Raw genomic sequence first — 12410 nt, 5'->3', positions numbered from 1 at the left:
ACACATTAAGGTCAGGAGAATAAAGGAAATGATCACCAATTTAAGAAGCTCTTGATTGTTAAACTAATACCATAGAGACAAATTACTCCTTAATTTTAGTGCGAAATTTCAGCATTAATTTTTAATTTCACATGTGAAATTACAAAATTGCCATAGTAACATCTCTTGTATCTCGATCAGAGCCAATATGGCGTCGAGATTTAAGATGGTGACCCTTGAAGTTACGAAATTAAAAGAAGCGGCCAAGAATTTAAATACGCAAAAGAGCACAATTAACTGGGTGCAAGTTTTTGAGAAGTGGTGTGACAAAAATAGCCTTAAGAAAAACCTGGAGATGATTCTTCCTGAGCAGTTGGATAAAGTACTCGACTGATTTTAAGCCTCCGTGTGTAAACAAGACGCAATTTGTCACCCACGATATTAAAAGGTAATCAAATGGTTTTCTTGTGAAATTAGGAAGTAATTTCACTTATGTTTTGTCAAAATTCTGATAATTCCCTCACCTAAAGGCTCAGGAAATTACAAGAATTTTGACAAAACGTGCGTGAAATTATTTCCTAATTTCACTCGTCGCCATTTGATTACACATACAAATTCTCCTTGTCAGCACCTTTGGAAATGCATAGAGAACAATATGGAGAATATGCATACTGATGTCACAGTGTAAAGGGTTAAAGTTATGTGTTGCGATTTGTGTGTTGGGCACCATAAGAGCAAGGATCTGAACACACCAATCAATCCTTGTAACTCTCATTAGTGACCAAGACGAAAAATAACAATAAAGGGATTACTGGTTGATCAAATACCCAATTCTCCAAACTAATATCCCAAGAATTGTGTGGCAGACAGTAAGGAGAATTTCTATTAAGATCTTAGAATGAATGGGTTGAAGCTGGTGAAAAGTGACTCAAACCCAACCCAAACTTATTGTCAACATTGCTAAATAGCCTTTAGTTTATTTCAAATAACATTCCATGTAAGAAAATATTTCATAATTTTGTATTTTTACCCTAACAGTAAGATGTACAAGGGCCCCTTTCTCAAAGAGAGGGAGGGGTTTAAGTATGTCAACATGAACAAGCTGAGTCATTCTTGCAGATGAAAGTGCAACGTGTGAACAGGAAAAAGAAAAGTACTAAAAAAGCAACACTGTCAATCAAGATCAAGACGACAACAAAATTATTGTATGAACATTTCTAAAGAGGAGAAATTTCCTGATTGAGCATTATTTCTTAGCAGATAATTGAAACTCACATACACTGGTGACTTAATATTTGATCAATGTCAGAAGATGTCTGTGAATTTATATTTTACTCATACCATTTAATTTATTTTCTATTCACTATCCTGTTTCAAAGGTCTCTTGACAACAAATATTTTCTGATTTGATACAGTTGCCATCAATGTGAAGTCTCTATAGCACACTGCAAGTGAATTAGAATGACGTTAGAGATTTTACATAATTATGTACCACTACACTGTTACAGTGGAATAGACTTAAAAGGATGCAAACTTCCCCCAATCATGAATGGTAGTGAGCACTAATTCCTTCTAGTTACAATCACTAGGAAAATAAATTACAATTTTAATGCAATCCACTCAATTGCTCCTCACCCTTACAAAAAATTCAAAACGGAAGTTTTAAGGGGGGTGCTCCCCTGAAAAAATGTGAAAAAATGAAGTAGCTAACACGTGAATTCCTTTATTCTGAGCATTAATTTCCACTGTTGGAAAGTGTGCAAAGCAAGTACAACAAGAATAAGGGGTAAATTATATTTAGAAGAATAATCAATTTAATTCAAAGGGTATTTACCTGAAGATACAGTAACAAGTACCTTAAAATCAACAGTTTAATTCAGAAACCTTAAATGCATATTAAGTAATAATACTTTCAGCATGAGAGCATAAGTTGAATCTGTTTAAGAGCCCTGAATATAGGATGGAGAATAATTTTAATGCTACTAACCAGTCAGAAGAAAGGAAAATAACACAAGAAAAAAATGAAAACACGAAGTGATGACAAGCCTGAAGCACGATAAAACATATGACGAGGTTTTATTTTTGCATCAGATTGTCATGAGGTGTTATTTTTGCATCAGATTTTCATGAGGTTTTGTTTTTGCATCAGATTGTCATGAGGTTTTATTTTTGCATCAGATTGGTTGGTTGAGATGTCATCACTTTTCTTAACCAATCACAGAGCAAAGTGAAGTGATAACATAGCAATATTGTATTACTCTCAAGTCTCAACTGAAAATTGCTTTATTTAATAAACCCTTCATCTGATTCAAAACAAATTTCAATTATCCAGGAAAACAACATAGCCTTAAGGCCCTTAAAAATTTACTCTTGAATCCAGTTTTGAAAATTGTCTAGTTATATATTATAATTATCTTCTATGGTAGTCGCATCTTATGCTGGCATACCTGACATTCTCTTCAAGGTCTGAGTTCTATCTCCTGAAATTGGTATTTTGGTCGCTGTTTGAAGCATCCTGGTTACGATAGCAGCAATGTTTTCTTCATTTTCAAGATCACCTGATGACTAACAGGAAAATAATTATACTTGGGCTGAGATAATTTTTTTAAACTTACACGTGAAATATGATCCTGTTAAAAACCCTTGAACTCCCAAGATCTGACTGTTAGTTCTCCTCTCTACTTCTCTTCAATTGTTTGCTAGATAACTTAATTATGAACATTATTGGCAGAAGTCACATGCTAATCACATCTGGGTCCATTAAGTATTCTGCTCAAGGAATAATTTTGTATGATGTCATTCTGGCATCTCTATTCTGAGAGTTCATATCCAGTGACCAATAACTCCATGTTAAGTATAAAGTTTATCTTATTAGACTTTTTGTTGTGTATTATCGCTGAGTACTTTTATGAGTTGTGCCATATTTTGACAAGTCCATAGGGTGAGTCAAAATATAAATAACGAGTAAAAATACTCAGCAATACTACACACCAAAATATCTAATAAGTTATTTATTACCCAACACGCCAAATTGTAATTTCAGTGCGGATGAATTTCGTGGATATTAATTTACGGGGAGTGCGTGACAGAAGTATGCAAGGCAGAACAGAATTGGGGTGTTGTCATGTTGCTCTTTCTATTTCAATAAATGATGAAATTTCATTGTCATCTAACTGCTTCGGTTTATCCAATAAACTTAGATCAATATTCACCAGCCATTCTGACTCTTCCTCGTCACAAAAATGATCTCAATTGTCCACCATTTTTTTTTTTTTTTGGTAACTTCAATCCAATTTGTTGCTTGCGTGATGCGAGAAAACCTGTTAACCAGTTCTCTGAAGTACAAATACTGCGTGATATTTGTACTTGTCTTGCTCATTATTTGTACCCTTTGGAGTGTAGCTGGATAATAACATGTCATAGATGGCTCTTTCTATCCATTAATTGCCTTTCATAAAAAAAACTGAGATGATACAACTGATACAATACCCCAATTGGTCAAAAACCTATTGTGTATTGCACAAGTAAGCCAATAGTAAAATTAAGGTTTATTTTATAAAAGCAATAGACTGCACTTTCTATCAGTTTACCAGCAAAATAACCCACTGGGAAAGTGCAGTCTATTGTTTAAATAACCCACAAGGTGTCAAGGATAAAAAAGAGAGATCAAGAAATTAAAAGTGGAGGACAATTTATAACCAAGCCTTTTTATAGTTGTAAATAAATCCAGAGTGGATTGTAAACCCAGTAAACCAAGGAAGAACAATTCAAGTCTTGTTAGCCCTTCGCTCCGACGAAGGGCTAACGCTCGAAACGTCAGCTTTTGTAATCATTACTCCTAGTATGATTGCTTTTTGCCCAATCAGGCATGCCTAGTTAATCAACTACTTTATGGGTATCTAATATTGTACTTACTGCAAGCACTGCCCCATCTGAATTGATTACCAGGTACCCCTGCACATCAGGTATTTTGTCCAGGCCATGTGGGAAAGGAACTGCCTTCAGTTACAGACGACACAAGTACAGAAATGTCAGTGCCAACAGTTTAAATAACACTGAATTAACAACCACCATCACTACCACAATTTTCAGTTGGGAGAGGACAAAGAACATTCAGAGTCTTGAATGTATGTCACTTTAAATTTTTAAGGCAAGACTTACAAACTAGGGCTACAAACATGTGAATTAAGTGCAGGTCTTTCTCCATAATTCTTGGCGTCTTAATTATTCTTTCTTTAACATTCTGCTTTCTTTGACAACTAACAGGACAACTAAACCCAAAATTGTCTATTTGTCTCTAGAATTTAAGGCAGGCTCTACTGAGTCAGATTAGAAACGAACACATTTTTTGGAGAAAGTGCTAGACTGTGGCAGGTCCAAATATTCGTTTCCCAAAAAGTGCGAGAGAACACGAATTTCTAGTACTATTTAGTACATAAAATTCTAATAACATCGAAATCACGTTTCTCAAACACATTTAGAGCATAGAGTTTAGCTGCTGTTAGCCCGAAAAACGTTTTGAATCTCTACGCCAGCAGATTCCTGTCGTTCGCGAACACAGTAACAACCCAGGTTTCCTTCAGGCTAGTTTGAGGAAGGCTATTTCCTTCAAGCCTTCTCCTAAAGTAAACCATACCAAAATTTCATAAATAATTGCTAAAGAGACGATAGTCGGCAATTTTGTTCTGTAAACTCACCATTTTCTCGTGTCTACAGTTGAAAGGAATCACGAGATGCTTAGCAGCCGCGCTATTCGCTTTGCAGCACTCATTGTAGGATCAAGGATTAAAATCCAAATATAACACGTTCATGATATGCTCGCCTCCGTGGCCTAATGGATAAGGCGTCGGCCTCCTAATCGGATGTGCCGGGTGAGCACCAGATAGCCGAAGATTGCGGGTTCGAGTCCCGTCGGAGGTGCTTTTTCTTGATAGCAACTAACTCCTTTTTTCCTTTTTCTTTACTTGTCGTTGTCAGTCCCTGTTTAATTTTAGCAACTTATTCTCGAAAGCAGAATATATGTCTTCAGATCCCGATGACCACTTTTGCTTTTCGGCAGAGTTGGATGACACTTGGTGAACTGTTAAAGATAGGAACTGATTTTGTTTTAGGCATTCGGCAACAGCTTCCTCTTAGAAAAGAAAACAATTGAATAAACTTCACCACTCGTCAAATATTCATTCGAAGAAAGATTTTAAAATCTATTTCCAAATCAATTAAATATTTTTTAATCTATTGATTTGGCAGCTTACAAGTAGTCAAATCAACAAATACGAGGATATCAATTATTCTTAGCACAAGTGAACGAATAATGCTTTATAAAATCAGTCAGGCCAGAATTACCAACTTAAGCATAATGGAAAATTTGGCTTACAATTTTCGGCATAATACCACGTTTTCAAGGGTGACGCTCACAGGCATAATGTCAAAATTTTCGAGAATAATTCATCCGACCCTTTACCTCATAAATGATCGGTTTAATAAGAGAAGTGGAGGGCTTAGATGACGTGCACTAACTGCCGGTTGGAGTGAGTAACATTTTCATTCGTAGCCTTTTATACCCGCTCTGTACAGAAAGCGAAACACTTTTACTTACTGGGTTGGGATGAGGGAATATAGGTCAGATGGTTCCAGTTTAGTAGATATCATGTGGTGGGAGCAAGGTGTAATAAGAAGCGACAGTTAACAATTGTATTTTAGACGGGGTCGCGATCAACCAAAAAGGTCATGTTTTCCATCATTACGAACATATCACCAAAAAAAAAAAAAAAAAAAAAATTCTGGGGAATAGATCCTACACGGTTGCTTTAAAAAATACATTCTAGGAAATATTTAGTGATTCAAAGTACATGATGACGTTTCTTAATTATACTTTAACACCATCGTTTGAATTGTTTGTTCAAAATTTTTTAGATGCGTAAACAACTTATGTTGTACTCATTGTCATAGTGTGTCTGCAAAACAATTTTCCACCCAGATCAAGATGCGGTTGTCTTTAACAGACTTCTGATGCGTCTCTTACCGACCTTGGTAATCCAAATTTAACGACTCGAGTGGACAATTCGCCGATTCCAATGCTTGATGTAAACTGACAACCCCATTATCGTAGATTTTATTCCAACTCAGATCTAATGCGGTGACTTGACATGTTGCTGTCTGTAATGCTTGACCTAGACTGACAGCACCAGCATCGGTGATCTTATTAGCACTCAGATTTAATGTGGTGATTTGACATGTTGCTGACTGTAATGCTTGACATAGCCTGACAACACCAGCATCGGTGATCTGATTACCTTTCAGATCTAAAGTGGTGACTTGACATGTTGCTGTTTGTAATGCTTGACTTAAACTGAAAACACCCGCGTCGGCGATCTGATTAGCCTTCAGATGTAATGTGGTGATTTGACATGTTACTGCATGTAATGCTTGACTTAGACTGACAACACCTGAATCGGTGATCTGATTACCAGTCAAATCTAATGTGCTGACTTGACATGGTGCTGTCTGCAATGCTTCACATAGACTGACAACATCATCATCGGTGATACGAGCGTGACACAAGCGCAGTTCAAGTAAATTTGAAAGCGGTAACATCTCTACAATGGTGTAAATCCATTTACCAGTCGACGGATATGTCGTCATAACTAATCCAGTAATGGGACAAAACTCATTCTCAAGCGCCTCACAGATTCTTCGTAATCCATCATGAGATAGAAAACACCCGTCGAGAGTTAACCGTTTGGGCGTATCTGCGGTTTGCACCACATTCCAGCCCAGCATCCCAAATAACCCGAAGGGCAGTTGGGACCCGCGTGACAACGGCATGCGTGTCTGTTGAAGAGATGTTTGATTCTTTCGAGCAGTTTCCACAATATTCAATGAGCTTATGACATCTAACAGAAAAGACACAGCAGTACAGTCCAAGTTAACCACCTCTTCAAATCTAATGTCTCCCTCGTGGTCCCAGATTGCATTGCAATGTGTCTTAACTATCCCTTGAGCAAATTCTTTGTCTTGATACTCTGTGAGACACTTAAAAGCAAGCAGGTTTCTCCAGGGCTGCGGATCGAGTCTTTCAATCAACGTTTGCATTAAAGCATTGTCGTTTTGCTTTGATAAGATGCCGGACATGAATATGAATACCATTTCTGACACATCTCCAAGGGAAGGGATCTCTTTGCTCTTCGCAAACCACTGAGCCGCTAAGTATTCGTGGAGAGTTAAATGTGTGAAACAAAAGTACTTCGTCGTTTCAGAAAATGTTTTTCTAAAAATAGGACCGCAATGAAGGAGGCCGCTCGCTCTCAGATTTTCGATTTCTTCGACAGTAAAGTTCTTCATATCTTCGACAGTGAAGAGAAATTTATTTTCTAAGAGAAAATTAGCTGCCAACTCGGACAACTTCTCCAACGTTACTTTGGGAAGGGTTCCTCCCTTTTTGCAATGTTTTGTCAAAAACATATTAACCACTTCAAAATAAATGTCACTCATATTGACCGGGAGAGTATCAGTGTTAGTCGATTCCTTTAAGAAATACTCAAAATACGAACACATCAGAAAACAAAGAACTGGAATGTGGGCAAAGCTGACAAGATTGTCATTCTTTGTGATGTGATCCATCACAGTATTCTTCATGACTTCATTTTCTTGGAAATGTTTCTCGATGTATTCCTTTACCTGTAGCTTGGAAAATCCTGTGATTTCAACGCATCAGTCAAAACCAATTTTGACTTCTATGTCATCCGATTCGTCGGGTCTCGATGTTATCATGACAACCGAGCCTTTCAAGATTTTTCCTTTGAGTAGCTTGGCACACAGAGCTGCTACTGGCATTTTCTCATGAGCATCATTCGGATATCGGTCATCCAAATCCTTTGCGATGAATTGTTGTTGTGCGTACTCGTCATACCCGTCGATGATAATCAAAACCTCCTCAGAGTGATCAACAATGTACTCGAAGAAAGAGTCATCAATAGTGGAGCGGTCGTCTAGCGCAGAAGATCAATTGAAGATTTCCTTTAGGGTAAATTTATCGTCTCTGAGTAGATTTAATTGACGAAAAGTCAGTAGATAAGCGAACTTGAAATCAGGAGAGAGAGAATCTCTTCGTGATAGAAACAATTTGTTGTCTGCCCAATCTCGCATCAACTTTTGACAAAAGAGCGTTTTTCCAATTCCTGCTTTTCCGGTGACAAGAACAGATTTGGGATTCTTTTCCTCTCTACGATCGGTATCAGAAGTGAAAATTTCTTGACAGAGTTTGACTGGCTTTCCACTTACTTGACCGTACTGATGAAGGCGTTTCTTTCTTTGCATACCAAGGTATTTTACCGGTTTTCGTCCATGTTGTATAAGAATGCTTGTGAATATATCATCTGTTCTTACCTTGGACGAGGTGGGAGAAGCTACAGCGTGGAACTCAGTTTGGCTTTTGATTGATTCTTTTAGTGCGTTTGTGTATGTTGCTGCATCTGAAAAGTAAATACCAGACTTGCCTTAAATGTTTGCAAAAGGTATTTAAACGGATGCAATGACTTGACAATTCCCCTTGGGAGAATACCGACGGCTCCACTAGTCACAAAGTAAAGAAAGTTCCCACACTCCTTTCAACCATTTCCCTCTCTTTATGAGATGTAATGGCCTGACCCACTATAACTGATCATCATTCATTGGTAGATGTCATCACTTCATATATTTTCAAGGTGGGGGGGGGGGGAATTCATGAACTTATCAAAACTATTAAATTTTGCTCGATGTCAGCTGGTTTTAGAAATGCTTAAACATCTAAAAAATACTCATAGAATAAGAAGTTGTTATTTTCCAATTTGTTTCATCCTACTTTATAATTTCCTGGTCTAACATTTAATCTCAAGCACATTAATCTAGGTTACCTTCAACTCCTATATTCTTTTGAGGATTTGATATGGATTCTCGACATTCATCCATCTTCCTCAAAAGCTTTTCTTCAATTTCATCCAATCTTTCCTTAATGCTCATTTCATCCATTGTCTACTGTTTGAGCAGCTCTTTGTAATGCTCCTCAATCTCCGGGTCCATGCCTTCCTTTTTCAAATCATTGATAACACTCTGATATCCGACTCCTCCCAGTCTCACTAGTGCATCTTGGATGTCCATCCAGTATTGATCGAATGTTGCTTCATCAATTGAGGCCTCGGTGGCATGACCATAAACTGTGTTTCTGTAGCACTTGATACGAATGATATCTGCCTCGAGGGTTGTGTCTGCTGCAGGAGGAAGTGTATCCCAGCCAGTTGAAGGGGTAACAAGGTTACAAGTGTTCCTCAGTAGAACCATAAGTAGGGTGATATCGAAATGCTGCGATGAGACTGACGATTTGATAGCAGGATACAGTTTACCCCATTGCGATGGGTTCAAAACCTTTTTATTCCTAAATAGTTGTAGAGCATTGTGAACTGGAGGACTTAACAAGACTGTATCCAGATTTCCTGGTGGACGCTTCTTGTCAAAAGTCTCTCTCAGGATGTGTGAACTGACATCCACCAGAAGCCGGCATAATCGGGCATAATTAGTTGTCTCTTTGGTGGAATGAACTGTTAGTGCAGCTCCAGAAGCCTTGAAGAATGTTTTCTTAAAAAAAAAAAAACACACACACACATATATGATCTCCTTATGACCAAAAACACACAAGAAGGCAGGATAAAAGGCAGTACCATTGTTGCCTTGGTAGCCATATCTATTTCATACTTCAGGTAACGATGTGTAATCTTGTCTTTTCATGCAAGAAATATATTTATTCACTGAAAGGGATACGGATAGCCCTATCCATTCGTCAAACAACCGGTAGGACACCATGGATGGAATCATCCTTTGAATTGTGACTTAACAAGCGTATAATAAAATCTAGTCTTTGAAAAACCATGGAAGATCAAATTTTATGCATCAGATTTAGGTTTAAATAAATATTTCCTTTGAAATTAAGGTTTCTTGGTTTAGCTACCAGTAGCACTTGTTGAAAATGATAATTCTATCATTGCAGTAAATGGTTTGAACCCGGGGGTAACATGTGAAGGTGTAGTCTGATCGTCCGGGTGAGTGTAGTCCTGAGAAGGACTGTTGTCGGTGGCAGTGACTGACGTTTCGACAACCTGTGCGGAAGTCATCATCAGAGTCAAGTGAATGATTGTTGTCAGTAGAATGTTCTTATTCCAGTTCGTGTGAAATGATCGGTTGGTTTTGCTGTGATGTTATTGGCTGTAAGACTCAAGTTACGTAAGTCGGTCGTGATTGGTCTGTTTCGGTCTGTCGGTAAAGCTAGGTTGTTCTTTTTCGGTCGTTTGTGATGTTTATGTCGTGAATGAGTCGTTTGTATGGGGCGGGTAGTTGTTGACATCTGTTTAGGGGAGTCTGTTCTAAGTTAGTAAACCAGCTTTCCAGAGTCAGTCGTTGAAAATAGTCAGTGCTGTAGGTTAGGCATTGCGCAGAGTCCCAGTCAATGTTGTGGTTGGTAAGTCGATGGTGTTCAGCAATGTGATTGCTGACATCACCTTTCCTCGTCGCCCGTCTGTGTTCAGTCAGTCTTGTTGTGAGGTTTCTGCCAGTCTCACCGATGTAGGAGGCTTGGCAGTCGGAACAATTGATCTTATAAATCGTTCCCTGTCTGTTCCTCGGTTCGTCTTTGTCTTTAACGTTGGTTAGTAACTGACGTAGTGTGGTGATGGGTTTGTGGGTGACGCGGATATTGAAGGGTAGTAAGATGCGCGAGATGTTTTCATACATGCCTTTTATGTACGGTATGGTTGCTGTAGTCGTAGGGGTTGCGGTGTCGTTTGTTTCGGTAGTGGTAGTGGGTCGGTGAGTGTTTCGTCGGATGAAGTCGTTGTTGTAGTTGTTCTTCGTAAAAACACGGTGAAGGTATTTGTTCTCGTCGGATAAGCTGTCTGTCGAGTCACATACTAGTTGTGCGCGTCGTCTTAGAGTTCTGATAGTTGTGGCTTTGTGTGATGTAGGGTTGTAGGATGACTCGTCTAGTAATCTGTCGGTGTGTGTCGGTTTCCTGTAAACTGTCGTTCGTAATGAGTTGTCGTTGTGGCTTACCAGGCAGTCTAGAAAAGGAAGTTTGCCATTTTCTTCGACTTCTCTGGTAAACTGTATGTCAGTGTTTTGTTCGTTAAGGTGGTGGTGGAATGCGTCAATTTCGTCGTGTCGAACGGCGGTGAATGTGTCGTCAACGTAACGTAACCAAAGCGGTATCGTTTGTCGGCAAGTCGAAAGGGCGCGTTCCTCGATGTTCTGCATCACAATTTCTGCTATAACAACAGAAACTGGAGACCCCATGGCAGTGCCGTGTAACTGTTTGTAGTGTTTACCGTTGTACTGAAAGTAAGTAGACGTTAGGCAAATGTTTAGCAAGTCCATGATGTCGTCTGTCGGTAGCGGTAGAGGGTCGGTAGATTTTCGGATTGCAGTCTCAGTGCATTGTAATGCTAATTGAAGTGGAATACTTGTGAACAGTGATTTCACATCAAATGACACTAGTTTGTAGTCGTCAGGTATCTGAACAGTCTTGGTAGCGTTAATGAAGTCTTCAGTGGATTGTAGTTTATGTCTGGATTTGTCGGTTAGCGGTTGTAGTATTGTCGTCAGGTACTTGTCGTCAGGTACTTGGAACGCCTTTGACACCCAACGGTACTATCGACTGAGGTGCTCGGTACCACAGCCACCGAAACTCTACGGTTTGCCGAAACTACACAAACCTGGTTTCCCGATGCGACCTATTGTTTCTTTCTGTGGCTCTCCCACATACCAACTATCCAAGTACCTGACGACAATACTACAACCGCTAACCGACAAATCCAGACATAAACTACAATCCACTGAAGACTTCATTAACGCTACCAAGACTGTTCAGATACCTGACGACTACAAACTAGTGTCATTTGATGTGAAATCACTGTTCACAAGTATTCCACTTCAATTAGCATTACAATGCACTGAGACTGCAATCCGAAAATCTACCGACCCACTACCGCTACCGACAGACGACATCATGGACTTGCTAAACATTTGCCTAACGTCTACTTACTTTCAGTACAACGGTAAACACTACAAACAGTTACACGGCACTGCCATGGGGTCTCCAGTTTCTGTTGTTATAGCAGAAATTGTGATGCAGAACATCGAGGAACGCGCCCTTTCGACTTGCCGACAAACGATACCGCTTTGGTTACGTTACGTTGACGACACATTCACCGCCGTTCGACACGACGAAATTGACGCATTCCACCACCACCTTAACGAACAAAACACTGACATACAGTTTACCAGAGAAGTCGAAGAAAATGGCAAACTTCCTTTTCTAGACTGCCTGGTAAGCCACAACGACAACTCATTACGAACGACAGTTTACAGGAAACCGACACACACCGACAGATTACTAGACGAGTCATCCT

General features: G+C 39.0%; 3 protein-coding genes and 1 non-coding gene across 4 annotated transcripts; 1 reads left to right on the top strand and 3 right to left on the bottom strand.

Moving 5' to 3' along the window:
* Window positions 1-924: 924 nt before the first annotated feature.
* On the bottom strand, window positions 925-4799 carry LOC111320687 (ragulator complex protein LAMTOR4 homolog). Its single transcript, XM_022923354.2, has 4 exons — window positions 4677-4799; window positions 3895-3978; window positions 2427-2544; window positions 925-1424 (listed from the first exon to the last, which is right to left on the bottom strand). The coding sequence occupies exons 1-4, from the start codon at window positions 4677-4679 to the stop codon at window positions 1336-1338; spliced, it is 294 nt and encodes a 97-aa protein (XP_022779089.1). The 5' UTR covers window positions 4680-4799; the 3' UTR covers window positions 925-1335.
* Trnar-ccu (transfer RNA arginine (anticodon CCU)) lies at window positions 4800-4899 on the top strand. Its single transcript has 2 exons — window positions 4800-4836; window positions 4864-4899. It is a non-coding gene; the product is annotated as a tRNA-Arg (tRNA).
* A 254-nt stretch (window positions 4900-5153) lies between these two features.
* On the bottom strand, window positions 5154-9593 carry LOC111320713 (NACHT, LRR and PYD domains-containing protein 12). The gene is given in 2 exon segments (XM_088729193.1): window positions 5154-8450; window positions 8871-9593. Coding segments are annotated over 2 exon segments (2568 nt in total). The 5' UTR covers window positions 8986-9593; the 3' UTR covers window positions 5154-5997.
* On the bottom strand, window positions 8989-9692 carry LOC148727383 (E3 ubiquitin-protein ligase DZIP3-like). Its single transcript, XM_088726481.1, has 2 exons — window positions 9672-9692; window positions 8989-9588 (listed from the first exon to the last, which is right to left on the bottom strand). The coding sequence occupies exons 1-2, from the start codon at window positions 9690-9692 to the stop codon at window positions 8989-8991; spliced, it is 621 nt and encodes a 206-aa protein (XP_088582607.1).
* Window positions 9693-12410: the final 2718 nt, after the last annotated feature.

The sequence above is a fragment of the Stylophora pistillata genome, chromosome 7 (assembly GCF_964205215.1).
Source record: "Stylophora pistillata chromosome 7, jaStyPist1.2, whole genome shotgun sequence".
Classification (NCBI taxonomy): Eukaryota; Metazoa; Cnidaria; class Anthozoa; order Scleractinia; family Pocilloporidae; genus Stylophora; species Stylophora pistillata.
The sequence above is the reverse complement of the archived record's forward strand: the minus strand, read 5'-3'. Positions and strand labels throughout refer to the sequence as shown.

Bases quoted from the DNA above. Each gene is read 5' to 3' on its own strand.
- LOC111320687 (XM_022923354.2), bottom strand. The intron at 2,545-3,894 runs GTAAGTACAATA...TTTTCCTGTTAG, and splicing joins CAGATGGGGCAGTGCTTGCA to TCATCAGGTGATCTTGAAAA. The intron at 1,425-2,426 runs GTATGCCAGCAT...ATTCACTTGCAG, and splicing joins GACCTTGAAGAGAATGTCAG to TGTGCTATAGAGACTTCACA.
- LOC148727383 (XM_088726481.1), bottom strand. From the start codon at position 9,692: ATGGCTACCAAGGCAACAATG. The intron at 9,589-9,671 runs GTACTGCCTTTT...TTTTTTTTTAAG, and splicing joins TGGCTACCAAGGCAACAATG to AAAACATTCTTCAAGGCTTC.